The sequence below is a fragment of the Panicum virgatum genome, chromosome 3K, assembly GCF_016808335.1.
Source record: "Panicum virgatum strain AP13 chromosome 3K, P.virgatum_v5, whole genome shotgun sequence".
Lineage (NCBI taxonomy): Eukaryota > Viridiplantae > Streptophyta > Magnoliopsida > Poales > Poaceae > Panicum > Panicum virgatum.
This window is the reverse complement of record NC_053138.1, coordinates 3861774-3875317: the sequence shown is the minus strand read 5'-3', so window position 1 is coordinate 3875317 and position 13544 is coordinate 3861774. Positions and strand designations below refer to the sequence as shown.

At 48.2% G+C, this 13544-nt stretch overlaps 3 protein-coding genes across 3 annotated transcripts; all 3 read right to left on the bottom strand.

The window, feature by feature from the left end:
• Positions 1–2145: 2145 nt before the first annotated feature.
• LOC120696885 (putrescine hydroxycinnamoyltransferase 1-like) lies at positions 2146–6116 on the bottom strand. Its single transcript, XM_039979906.1, has 2 exons — positions 3348–6116; positions 2146–3247 (listed from the first exon to the last, which is right to left on the bottom strand). Exons 1-2 carry the CDS (start codon positions 3762–3764, stop codon positions 2378–2380), a joined length of 1287 nt encoding a protein of 428 aa, XP_039835840.1. The 5' UTR covers positions 3765–6116; the 3' UTR covers positions 2146–2377.
• A 2283-nt stretch (positions 6117–8399) lies between these two features.
• LOC120700366 (spidroin-2-like) lies at positions 8400–8972 on the bottom strand. Its single transcript, XM_039984581.1, has one exon. It carries the CDS (start codon positions 8970–8972, stop codon positions 8400–8402), a length of 573 nt encoding a protein of 190 aa, XP_039840515.1.
• Positions 8973–9334: 362 nt separating this feature from the next.
• Positions 9335–13527, bottom strand: LOC120696884 (histone deacetylase 14-like). The gene is made up of 9 exons (XM_039979904.1): positions 13377–13527; positions 12406–12659; positions 11824–11898; positions 11382–11483; positions 11150–11221; positions 10821–10877; positions 10451–10702; positions 10170–10351; positions 9335–9994 (listed from the first exon to the last, which is right to left on the bottom strand). Exons 2-9 carry the CDS (start codon positions 12652–12654, stop codon positions 9694–9696), a joined length of 1290 nt encoding a protein of 429 aa, XP_039835838.1. The 5' UTR covers positions 12655–12659; positions 13377–13527; the 3' UTR covers positions 9335–9693.
• Between the last annotated feature and the right edge of the window lie 17 nt (positions 13528–13544).

Genomic DNA, 13544 nt, shown 5'->3' with positions numbered 1-13544 from the left:
TTCTTGACTGGATCAAGAAGACTGCTCGCAAAAGCACCAGACTTTTTGAGGTTCACATCTCTCCCGCTTAGCCAGCTTCCTCAGCAGCCCGTCAAATAACGAAGCTGAAGAAAAAGAAAAGAAAGAAGTCTACCTCTACTTGAGACAAAGGATGGCCATATCATGGAACTTGAGTCAGATGGAAACCTCTTGACCTCGGCAGCATCACCATCACCAACAACACCAGGACCCCTCACCATTGTTCTAGACTAGGTTCTTAGGTTGGTTATCCCTCTAAGTCTGTCTCGTTAGAACCGTTCTTGTGAGGGCGTGCGATGTGTTAATGTTTGTGCTTGTTTTGGAGTTTTGCTTTGCTTCTTTAAACAAAATGTTTAAATCTGTTTTGGGTTCAAATCTTGGTTCTCTTCTTCTGTATCCACTCATCATTCTTATCCAAGGTTGGTTACTCTAACAATCAGATGGTAAATACCAGGACAGGAAGAGTACAAGACATTCCAAGCACAAGGCGTGCTCATAGAATCAACCAACAGAACCAAGCACCACCTCCACCACCAAACCCAGCAATGGAGCAGTTTTTGGCAGCTCAGATGCAGCTTTTACAGAATCTCACCAGCACTGTTCAGAACCTACAAGCTCAGCAAAACCAGCAACCACAGCAGATGCATCAGCAACCAAGAGATAAGCATTGCGCATTCATGAGCCACCACCCTCCCACTTACTCGCACTCGGTGGATCCCTTGGATGCTGATGATTGGCTAAAAGTCATTAGCAAGAAGCTGGAGATAACTCAGTGCAATGACCGTGAGAAGGACTTGTATGCCTCCTGTCGTTTGGAAGGTTCCGCAGCCGATTGGTGGGATGCCTATACTGCGGCACATGCCAATGCTACTGCCATCACATGGGATGAATTCAAAAATAGTTTCCGTGAACACCATATCCCAGCCGGTGTGATGAAGCTCAAACAGAAAGAGTTCTTAGCTCTCAAGCAAGGCAACATGTCTGTCAGCAAGCACAGGGATAAGTTCACTCAGTTATCCCGTTACGCGCCCAACAATGTCGACACAGATGCAAAGAGACAAGATCGTTTTCCTCGATGGCTTGATAGGACTGCTCAATTATCAACTGCAGAATCACACATTCCCAAATTTTCAGACACTACTAGACAAGGCAATAGGTCTGGAAAGCAAGCGTAATGAGCTTGGCGAACAGAAGCGAAAGTTCCAATATCAAGGACAATCCAGCAGCAACACCCGGCCCCGCTACAACTCGTCACAGAAAATTCAGACTCGTTCTGAAGGACAAAGTAAAGGCTATCAACAGAATCAGCAATTTCCCCAAACTCCTCAGCAGTACAACCAGCAAATGCAGCACACTCCCAAGCAGCCACAGAATCGTTCAAGCAATGTAACAGGAGCACCAATGCGGAACAACAATCCAATAGACGCGGCTTTAATATAACTGAAGTCCATCCATCAACAGATCCACCAAATAAGTGGTCCATCCAGGAGGCAAGAAGGAAAGCCCATCGTCCCCGTCCGCATCCAAATTGACAAATATGAAATCAGATAGACCGTGTGAGGGGCCACATGCGCAGATATATGCATGCAACTCCAGCCTCCAGCTCCAGCCTGCCGAACATGGTGAATGGCTACATGATGAAGATTAGTGACGGACTCAAGTCACAGTGCTCCTCGGTGACAGTAGGAGCAATCGGCAAGTCAGCAGCTAGGCGCAGAACTTTAACTTTAAATTAGTATTCGGTTTCACTTTTTTTTACCACCAAATAGGTACTTTCAGATACTTCCTACCTTGATTACTGTACAATTTTTCTCAATACAGTTTTCACCAATTATGCAGGCGGTAGGCATCGATGGAATCAACCAAGTGCACTTGGCGCAGCATCCCGGGGTATCGCTCCTTGTCTACACCCGCAGCGACCGAGGCTATAGGATAGCTAGTGTGCGTGGGCAAAAGACACACGTGAAATGGACGGACCCCATTTGCAACACAACTATTCAAATCCAATTCAAACCGATCCAAACTGCTTTCACCTACAAACCAAACTAAACCGATCGAACTATTTTCTAGTGCCAGTCTATTCCCACCGGACCAAATTAAAGGATAACCAGATGAAACCCAAAACCGTAAAACCAATTTCAAACTAATAAACCAGAGCTGGGGGCTACAGGTCGGTGGGACGAGTTCGGAGGCTCGTCCGCTACAGGAGGTTCAACGCTTCCCAAACTTTTTCCTTTTTGAACTCGATGCTTGTTCGCAAACTTTCATAAAGAACACGTATCTAAAGTTGAAGAATATAATGATCCGAATCCGAAGAGAAGACGACATGATTTGCTCGTGCTTGCCGCGCATTTTTCTTTCATGGCCATATGTTTGCAAACAGCAGCTTCTCGAATTCCTTGAGGCTTGCGGCCTCCGCGCACACCACTACCTGCACGCCGCCGCCGTCGTCGTTCATCAGGTAGACGAACCCCGAGCGCTCCGACTCGGCGCGCACCATGAGCTGTGGCTTCCCCCACCCGTAGTCCGCGTCGTAGACCGGCATGCCCAGCCAGCTGATGACCCTCAGCTCCGTCTCCGGCAGGCCGCCCGGGACCGGCCGGGCGTTCTTCTCCCCGAGCTCGAAGTAGTCGATGGCAGACCGCACCACCTCGTCGTCCATCCGGCGGACGGCGCCCCTGATCCGGGCGGCGGTGTCGGCCAGCGCCTCCGAGGTGACGTCGCGCACCACGGCGGAGGTGCCCACCCAGATGAGCGCGTTGCCGAAGTAGCTGTCGGGGACGGGCGGCTTCATGCGGCGGCGGACGTTGGCCGGGAGGGTGAGGCGGGTGGTGGCGTCCGCCGGCAGGCCCCTCGCGGCGCACACGCAGCGCCACGCGTGGGCGCTCAGCGCGCAGAAGGTGCTGACGCCGCCGCCGCAGGCCTGCTTGAGAGCGGCGACGCGGTCCTTGGAGACGGCGAAGACCTTGCTGGCGACGGGCCCCGAAGGCTGCGTCAGGGTTAGCTTCGGGCAGAAGACGGCGAAGGCGTCCGGGTTGACGAAGGGCGGCGACCGCGCGCGGAGGAGGCGACGGTCGTGGCACGGGGGTTCCGCCATGGCGCCCCCGCCGTCGCGGCCGCTGCACAGGGCCGACCACGCGTGGAAGAAACGGAACGAGCTGATGGCGTCGGCGGCGGCGTGGTGCAGCGCCGTCCCAAAGGCCACCCCGCCGCACTTGAGGAAGGTCACCTGCCATGCCATGCCATGCGGGTTGCGGGTACATCAGTCAGAAGCATGCAGATGGAGGACGGCTCATGCATGCATGCATGCAACTTTTGACCGACCTGACCTGTATGGCGAGCATGATGGACGGCTCGACGCGGGGCACGAACAGCTCCTTCAACTCCGGCGACGGGGTGACGTCGCGGAAGTCGTCGACGGTGAGGTGGTCGGAGCGAGCCACGACGAGAAGCGCGCCCTCGGCCTTGCAGTCGATGACGAAGCGGCCGTCGGCATCGACGCCGAGGCGCCCGGCGAGCGGGTAGAAGTCCACCAAGGCTCTGGCCATGGACTCCTTGAGCCGTGCCACGTCGAAGAAGTCGCCGGCGGCGGCGGCGGGGCGGTAGAAGTAGACGGTCGGGGTGTGACCCCTGTTGACGAGCAGGAGGTCGAGGGGGGACAGCCAGAGTTGTCCTCTCGGCGTCCCCTGGCTCGGGGACACAAGGCTGCTCTCCACCACCTGCACGTCGTCGGAATACATCACCATGGTGTCGCTCCTCTGCCTACTAGCTAGCTGCTGCTATCTCTCTAGCTCCCTCACTCGCACACACACCCCGCCTCTTATCTCATATACGGCGCCTGTTGGCTTTAGGATGTGCGGAAATAATAGTCGCGATATGAAAGATTAACTATTGAAACATATGTCGTAGGGTCCGATTTTTCTTCCCTCCGGACGACATTTGTGTCTTAGCTTTTCCGTTTATAGTTTCAATCTGCAAAAACAATCGAATCCGACGAGTGCTAGCGTGCATTCTAGCTAGGGACCGGTAACCATCACTAATAAAAATTATTTTTAGAAGATGGTAAACTACCATTTGTAGAAGGTGGTTGCGTGGCGTACAAAAAATCGTTGTTATAGTGCATGTTAATGTAATTAAGAGTACTCAATACATCCTAAAAGAAGTGTTGTTTTAGCATTCGAACAATTTGTAGTTTCAATCCGTCCTAAAAGAAGCGGAGCTCCCCTCAGCTCGTACGCCAGCGGCTCTCCAAGAGATCTCTAGGAATCAATCATTTTGTAGTTTAAAAATTCGTGTGGTGCATGCGCTGCCAGCCTGCCAAGCAGACTGCTCTGCTGGTAGGGTCTCCTCTCGATCTGTGCTGAATGTGCGTGTGCAAAAACCACACACGTACGTGACATCAGGGCCACTCCGCCTAGAACTTTTATATATTTATATAATGCTGCTGTACGTGCCGTGCTTCACGCATAATAATACTACTTTGTATTACCGTCGATTACTGCCAAGCCTGCTTTGTATCTGCATGTGTTGTCGTTCTATTCTAGCAGATGCTGCTGCTGCAGATGATCGTCAGTTACTGCACACCCGTGAGACTGAGAGGGTGACGGATGTTGGGGTAACTACTGATCATGCTAATCCTCAAGAGCTGAGCTAGCATTTACAGTGGTCTTTCGGGGAAAAGAAAAACAAGAAATCCTCGAGAGCATGAATGGTAATATGTACGCCGGTCTCAATGAAAATTTCATAAAAGAGATTTCATGATATTAAATATCATTAATTTTGCTGATATGACAAGAAAAGAGAAGGATTAAGTTTCTAAGATGTAAAAAGAATTTATCACCATGAAACTCAACTGACGTAGTTACCTAGTTCTCAATCTAGCTAACTGTCTCAATGAAACTCCTAATAAGACTAGCCTTATGCATGCAGGTCTCCCCAATCCACATCCAGGTGGGCTAGGTCAGTCATGGGTACTTACCGATGTCTATATTGAATGCCTATTGATGGCGTAATAATACTACTGACCTACTCATGCTAATTGTGAGGGAACCGCCAAATTAAAACTCCAAATTAAGCGTAATGGCCGTCATTTGAACACATCGGACGCATTAGATTAATGGTTTAATTTGGCGATCCTTTCTCAACCCACGGCCCGATCGAAACAACACCAGTAGTCCCACGCAAAGGTGGGCGCAAATAGTACAACCATAACAAATACTTGAAATTATACGGCAAGACGGAAAAGGGAAAAAACCACAATCTTTACAACACGAGTTTAAATACAACAATTTTACAAAGCTGGTTCAAATACATACATAACTTACATGTTTTACAACTCCAGAGATGCGAGTTCGAATAACAAGAGAAATGTCTATATTCCCTTACTTCTACACTTTTGCCTATGCACAACCGGTCAGACCGGTTCAGACAACCGGTCAGACCGGCTGCAAGAAAACCCTACGAATACCGGTCAGACCGGTCCACTAACCAGTCAGACCGGTCCAACAAAATTTGAGGGACTGCAACTCTGCTCTTAAGTGTGCAACCCTACAACTCTCTAACCTAAGGGTCTCGATCCACGAATTCCCACCCCTCTGCATCCCGGCGGATAAATTTGATGCAGCAGAGGCAAAAATCCACGTCTGGGTGCCCTGAAATAAAAGTATCGTGGCAACAAACCCTGAGCAACTAATACTCAGCAAGACTTACCCGACCAGTGGGTATAACTTAGCCCACGTATCTAGACATGCAAGGCTTTTGGCTGGTGGTTATTTTGCAGAAAAGCACGTTAAGTGAGTCCTTATTTCCCAAGTTTTAGCTCTCATTTTTATCAATATAATTACTAATCATCTATGATTGCCAAAACTACAACAACCAAGGTGATCAAATCATTAATTAGATATCATCAGCCCACATTTCATCTCTTCTCATTCTACTCATTTTCCTTTCTACGATGTGACCAAGAGATCAAGGCTCTCATAACCGCGAGACACCGCGAATCGATTCGATTTAACCTTGCAAGGTGGACCTAACCAACACGGCACGCAAAAGCCCCATCGGACCCCACGCACCAACATTTCCCCTCCCCGCCTCGAACTACAGGAACCAGCCCAACGACATATGGTCAGTCGAGCTCAACGTGAGACCACCAAAAGTAAACATATGCATCCCCAATTCTCCGCGACTACTCGACTCGCCCCAGGAGTTGGGTGCGGGTTCCTGTACTTTCGAAGCAAAGCAGTACTCGGCTTACCGGTTTCGACTACCTCCTACTCCCGGCATGCGACTAGTACAATTCAATCCCCGATCAGCACAGCCGACAACGAAACGGTCCTTAATCGACACAGATAGGGCTACACATTTCCCCGTCCGGTCTTCCATCCCATATTTTCCATCTTGAACATAATAACTCATATAAAATAACATAAAGACATCCTATATCTCGCGAGTGACCGAATTATCACTCGGCTTCTATCGAGCCCTATTAAGCATAGCAGTGCTAACGACCTATTCATACTAGTATAAGGCCCAGGAAAACCTAGGGATCATGCAATTAGGGTTCCAAACAATTCATAAACCTAATGCACAAGTAATAAAGATATATATATGTGTCATAATTTAAAATAATAGGACATGCACCGGGGCTTGCCTTGAGTCTGCTGCTCAGCAGAGATGGGCCTTGGGCCGACTCCCCACGGACCTCCTGCTGCGGGGCTTGCCCCCGTGGCTCCTGTGGCTACGCAACCACCTCATATACCACCTCCTCCGCCACGGCTGCTACACGTATGCATATGCATATGATATGAGAGAATGCATGTATGATTTGCAAAACTTACAAGTACACAATAACCAAACCAATTTCAAACTAATTGTACCAAATACTCCCTACGAAACCCTCTCAGCCACTGCCACACCGGTCAGACCGGTCACCCTTAACCCAGTCACACCACCGATCAGACCGGTCCCAACCAGAGCAAAAACTAGACCCCAAGTCGCGGCTAAACTAGCCCACCAAAACTCAATCCCTTCCAGGCACTAGTTCAGAGGTGCATATAAATGATCTTGACCCAAGGGATTCGACTAAAACCTCCTAGAAAGATGGATTCACCCAACCCTAGATGAAATACCTTGGATGAGTTAAACTAGACCTCAACTTCTAAATCCCTTCTAGCCCTTAGTTCATGGATCCACTTGGACATTTTTTACCAGAGGGAATCACCTAAGATCATCTAGAAAAGGAGATCGAACCAACCCTAGTTGCTTACCTTGAATGGGCTCCACCCCCACAAAAAACTTGGAATCGACAGCACCCCAAGAAGAAGCACATGGAGGAGATGATCACCTACGCCAATACGAAGCTCCCATGGCCTTGGAACCAAAGGAAGAGGGAGGATTGAAGAGCTTAGGGCTTGGAAAGGAAATGAGAGGGAGAGAGCTCGGGCAGGAGCTGAGCTGGGCGAGGCGAGGATGAGGAAGTGGTTGGGAGAGAAAGAGAGCAGTTTAAATGATGTGGGCCCAAGAAAACGGTTGGCCCAGCTTCAACCGGTCAGACAGGTCTGGCCCAGACTGACAGAACAACTTGATTTGGTGAATTGTCGCGGAAGTTAGAGCTAATGGCCGAAATTAATTCTTAATTACAGGTGATTAATACTTGAAGTGTTACACTAATGTGCAGTACGTGAGGCTGAATCCCACAACTTCTGAAACAGACTTTATGTTACATGTATCTATAAACCCTAAATATGTGCCCGGCCACCTGCCCAATATACACATACAACTGGTACTATTATAAATAGAGAAAATTCCTTATCTAGTATCCATAAAACTTGCTCTTCCCTCTATAGCACCCAAACTTCAGATCTTCCCTATCTAGCCTAGCTCGAAATTTTTGTTCCCAGAATAGAACTTCCGTTAGATTGGGCAGATAACGGTGTTAACTCAATCGCAAAAGAACGATTTTACCCCTCCTTCACTTTCTAGTGTGGCGTGTCTTTGTTGCTGGTACATAGCTGTTTTGGCGCCAATATTTTTTTTGTATCGTAGCTGTTTTGGCGCCAATATTTTTTTGTATCATGCATCAAAATTTATTCTAGTTTTACTGTAGATTTTGGAATTAAATTTGCTGGTAGCTGTGGCTGCCGAACAGGTATGTTGCTGCTAGCCGCAGCGGTTAAAATGGCAGCCAGCTGCACCAGCACCACCAGCATTTCAACATTTCACATCCTTTCTAGCATTTTTGCGGTTGCCAATCAATTTTATGTCCAGCAAATAATTACTATCTGACATTCTGTTGGTACAGATCGACATGAACGAGAGGTAAATCTCCAATTTAATCTGCTATGCTACAAAAGAAATCTGCAATAGGAACACTGCTATTCAACTTACCTAAGATCCTGCGCTAGTGCTGGCTGCAGCTGACCGTCGGCCACGGCCGCGCCCGCGGACTGGCGCTGCCCAGGGGCCACGCCGGCTGCCTCGCACCGCCCAGGGCCCTCCGCGCCCGCGGCCGAGCGCCGCTCAGGGGGCGCCGCACGAGCGGCCTCGCCGCCCCCAGCCACGTCCGCGCGAGCTGCCTCAATGCCCCCAGGGGGCTCCGCGCGAGGAGCCTCGCCGTCCCCAGGCGCGTCCGCGCCAGCGACCGAGCGCTGCACAGGCCCGTCCGCGCGAGGGGCCTCGCCGCCCCCAGGCGCGTCCGCGCCAGCGGCCGCCCGCCGCATAGGGCCGTCCGCGCGAAGGGCCTCGCCGCCCCCAGGCGCGTCCGCGCCAGCGGCCGCCCGCCGCAAAGGGCCGTCCGCGCGAGCCCCCATGGCCGCTTGCGTCCTCGCGCCGCCCCGAGGCCCGCCCCCATGGCCGCCTGCGGCCTCGCGCCGCCCGGGGCCGTCCGCACCCTCGGCCTCGCCGCCCCTCCGGGGCTCCGCGCGAGCGGCCTCGCCGTCGAGGGCCTCACCACCCATTCTCTCGATCTAGGTTCAGGCATGAGTGAGGGAAAGAAGAGAGGCGCACGGGAAGAGAGAGGCGCACAGGATTTTGGTGGACTGAGTGGGGAGGCAAGGGGTATTTTAGTCTTTTCACAACCAAACTCACGGAACACGCTGACAAAATGGACGGAAGTGCTGGATAGGAACAAAAATTTCGTGGTGCAATCATGGGGGAATTTTTGAAGTGCTAGAAAGGGAACAAAAATTTCGGTGGTGCAGTCATGGGGGAATTTTTGAGTTTGGGTGCTATAGAGGGAAGAGCAAGTTTTATGGATGCTACAATGGGAATTTTCTCTTATAAATATGCTCCTGAATTGATATATATAAGGCAACATATCTAATGCAAATCAGGGTAGTTGTGCAGATTTGCAAACTAGAGATCCAGTCCATACGATGCTCATCCGATGGCTCCCTTTAGATGTGGGTTCATTTTACACTTAACCCCCCCCCCACCATTAGCAAAGCTAATTACAGTTTTGCAGAGAACCTTGGTACAACTACCTTGGTTTGCACTAGATATGTGTTCGCATCATGTGTCACAACTCACAAGAGCTAACCAAGTGAAAGCGACCAGATCAAATCCCAGTTCAAAATATGCACACTACTGGAGCCTGAAATCGACGACGACGCCACATGTTCCTCCACTTCTGCACTGCCACATCCTGGAACCATCACCAGTTCAAACTTTGGCGCCAGGCTAGAGCGAGTGGATGCCCTTGGCCTTCTCGATCGCCTCTTTGATCTTCCGAGTCGGCTCTTCGAAAAGCATCGCCGGATCGTCCAACTGCGCCGCGAGGCTGGGCTCATCGAGGAATGCACGGAAGGTGTCTGCGACGGAGCTGGAGAGCGACTGCAGGTTGTACCCTCCTTCCAGGAAGAAGACGCAGCGACCGCCGCAGAGCTCCTTTGCCAGCTGCTTGATGCTCGATGCCAACATATAGAACGTGCCCGTTGTGAACTGCAGCCCAGCCAAGGGGTCCAGTGCATGCGCATCGTACCTGAAAAGGACATGAGTTCATTCGGGTTAGCATATATGACACCAATGAGGATATCAAGCCGCGCCAGCACCCAGTGGGTTTGTGGAACCAAGGGAATGCGAATTTTCAGCATTTTTAGGTTCAGAACAGTTTGCTTGGCTGGTCTTAAGCTTGCATTGTGGAAGGAGGATCTCACCCAGCTGAAACAAGGATTATATCAGGCTTGAATCGTTGGGCCGATGGAGCAATGACTTCGTCAAAAGCACACCTCATTGCGTAATCGCCTGCGCCACCAGGAAGTGGCAGGTTGAGCGTTGTACCTTCACCATCGCCCTGGCCGACTTCGTCGATCTTACCAGTCCCAGGATAGCTTCCAAACTACACCAATAGAACATGTAGAAAACAAAGATCATTTGATGGGTAAAGTTCAGCACCTAGCTATGCAAATAAAGGGTACAGAAAACAGAGATAGAAAACCTGATGAGTTGAGAGGAAGAAGATGTCTGGGTCATCATAAAATGCATCGGATGTCCCATTGCCATGGTGAACGTCAAAGTCTATTATCATCACCCGCTTTAGTCCATGTTGATGCTGAGCGTACCGAGCAGCCACCGCAATGTTCCCAAAGACACAAAAGCCCATGGGACCTTGAGGAACAGCATGATGTCCTGGTGGCCTTACTAACGCAAAGCCAAGGGGTGGATTAGGGCCTAACTTTGATGCGGCAACCTAGGAAAACACACAACATTTCTCGGGAAACCAGTACTGCAAAGGAAAATTTACTCAATCCTAAAATAACAAACATACTGAAACCGCCAGTAAAGTCATCAGAGAGAAGGTCAGTTACCACTGAATCAATCAATGTGATTCCAGCACCAGCTGATAGAAGTGATTCTTGGAAAGTCTACATAAAGAAAAAATGGAGCAACTAAAAAGGTGATACCAAAAAATTTGCTGATTCTCATTGCATGCACATCAGTATCTGAAGTAAACTATGAAACCAATCATGACTACAACCTCAAAATTAATACCACAGGAAACCATTTTCATTTAAGATGAATGCAACAATGTTGTATTGTATAGCTTGTGACAGTACAGGAGTGAGATAGTACAGGGCATGTACATTTAGTCCCAAAAGAATGTAACAAGAAGAAAAGGACATGCATAGAGCATTACAGTCTCTGTAGCGTATGTTGGTCCAGTTCCTTCAATGAATATTAGACCTTCTTCTGAAGCTTTACTCATAGCCTGCACCCATAAACTCTCTGGATAAATCATTCTACCACATGTTATGTAAATAGCAGCCTTATTTCTAAATCCTATTGATATGATTTCATCAGCAGAGAAAGCAACTTCCAATCCTCCACTCATGTTAAAATTTAATTAAGAGCAACTTGGTGACAAGTACCTTTTCGAGTCCAGTGATGTAAGATCTTGAATGAACTCGTGCAACATCATCTAGACAAGCAGGGTTGAAATTTTGAATTTCAAGAACCTGTGAACCACGATGCTGAAAGCAAAACAAATAAGATACTAGAGAACCTAGGCATACTCATCCTTTCCCAGAGAAATAAAAAGTAGATGATATAAGCAAGAACCATGCCAAAAACTGTTGAGAGTTTAAACGAAGAACAAGAAATTATCTGTTGAAAAATAATGAGTACTAAGATAATGTACTCGATAGTTCATTACTAGGACAAAACGTTTGCCCTTTTCATTTTGTCATTTATAAGATTTCGTCTTTTAGCATGGATTTAAGCTGAATGCAAAGTAAAAGAAAAATTAAGGTGATGCGAAGTAAGATAATTTTCCGAAAGTTGTGAATATTCATAGTAATATTGCAGATATACCTTGGGACTAAGCTCCAATTTCTCAAGAGCATCAACTATTGCAGGCACTCTTTTATTAGATTCTGGATGCGCTTCCTGAATACCAAAAGAAATGGAAAATTATGATACAAGGCAGATGAGACAATTAACTAAACAATGAATTCAGTGTCATTTTTTTCAAGATAAAGAACAGTATTTACTTCCTAATCATATACAATGGGCTAGAAATACTGCATATTGCCAACACTCTCACGGTGCAACTGGTCAGCCGAACACGCCAAAGCAGTTCGCTGAGCCAGCCCGGGTTCGAGTCACGGCACAAGCTTCTTAAGATAAAAATCAGGGGGACGTCTCTCCCCCTAGTCGAGTCTTTAGAAATACTGCATATTGTTCTGTAACTCAGTACTTAAGTTCTAAACCATAACGCCAAACCAAATCAATAAAAAGCACTCTTCAAACATGAATACTAGGAATACTTATGATTAATGAACAATTAAATTAAATGCTAATGAGTTTCAGTTAACAGATTGTTTATGACAATGAGCACCGTCCCACAATATGAATGTGAATTCTGCTGTGAAATGAGATAAAATAATTTCTTACTTTGTTATGTCCCAAGGCAGGAGAGGTACAATAGAGAATACGAGCATCGAGAAGTGAATTATCAGGTAATGCTAATTTCTTTTGAGGATTGTCTTTCTCTGCTACAGAAGATCCCTCATTATTTGCCGAGCACTGTGCACTCCAACTCCTGATTTGTTTTTGTTCTCTTCCCGGTGTTTGGAAGATGCTCCTCCAGGTTGAGGGATGATGACTTCCAAAGGCACAGCAATGTCTGAGCAAAGGCAACATTCTCCCTGGGAAAAAGGGCCAGATTTCATATATATGTATTTATTCTGTTCATTATTTTATGTGGATAGAAAATAGAAAGTTGAAATCAATAGCCAAAGCACTGACTGCACAGCGCACACTACATCCAGTAACTTATCGCCCCGATGCAAGAAAAAGGCTTATGCCAGCCAATAGAATAAAGAGATGCGCCGTGCTTGTTCAAAATTCATCCTTCCAAATGATAACTCAAAAGTTAGGAATGATGTAACAACAGCCGGAACTACCACTTTTTATTCATACCTCAAATCATCTTTACTGGCTTGATGCCGGTAAAAACTAAAAAACAACTACCAAAGAAAATCAGGGAATCCCCCCCCCCCCACCAATCATTTTCTTTCACTTACCATGTTTTACGCAGAAAAAGAAGTAACTAAGTTTCGTGATCAGAGACTCAAGTGATCAAGAGTTCAAGACATATGCTTTTAGCATTTCCTTTCAAGCAGAGGCAGAGCCAACAATAGCCCCTCTTCATTCCTAGAGCTTCCTGGCTTGTAAACCAGTAACCAGCATGCCATCAAACGAAATTGGTTGATATAAAAAAAACACCCATCTAGATATGATGATTCTGCTTCACGCGAGCATTTCCCCGAGCAGATGGTAGGCATGGCTCGCACTTACTGCGGTAGCCCAAGGAGCAAGGAAGACGAACCAGGAAGAGCCAACAGAGCAGAGGGTTGACCTACCTCCAAGAATCGGAAGGGATGGCACCCACAGCTGCTCCGTCACCAGCGCCAGCGGCAACAAAATCTCTACGTCCTCCTTGTCCGGCGACTGCTCACCCCTCGTGGCAGGCAGCCGCGGTGGAGTCGAGTGGTGGAGGGACCCGGCGGCATCCACAACGAACCACAACT

What these genes read in the sequence shown, in the direction of transcription:
- LOC120696885 (XM_039979906.1), bottom strand. Translation starts at nt 3,764, where the DNA reads ATGGTGATGTATTCCGACGACGTGCAGGTGGTGGAGAGCAGCCTTGTG. An exon ending in CCATCATGCTCGCCATACAG is followed by an intron (nt 3,248 to 3,347) that starts GTCAGGTCGGTC and finishes ATGGCATGGCAG; the next exon opens with GTGACCTTCCTCAAGTGCGG.
- LOC120700366 (XM_039984581.1), bottom strand. Translation starts at nt 8,972, where the DNA reads ATGGGTGGTGAGGCCCTCGACGGCGAGGCCGCTCGCGCGGAGCCCCGG.
- LOC120696884 (XM_039979904.1), bottom strand. Translation starts at nt 12,654, where the DNA reads ATGTTGCCTTTGCTCAGACATTGCTGTGCCTTTGGAAGTCATCATCCC. An exon ending in TCTTCCTCTCAACTCATCAG is followed by an intron (nt 10,352 to 10,450) that starts GTTTTCTATCTC and finishes CTATTGGTGTAG; the next exon opens with TTTGGAAGCTATCCTGGGAC. An exon ending in ATAATCCTTGTTTCAGCTGG is followed by an intron (nt 9,995 to 10,169) that starts GTGAGATCCTCC and finishes TGTCCTTTTCAG; the next exon opens with GTACGATGCGCATGCACTGG.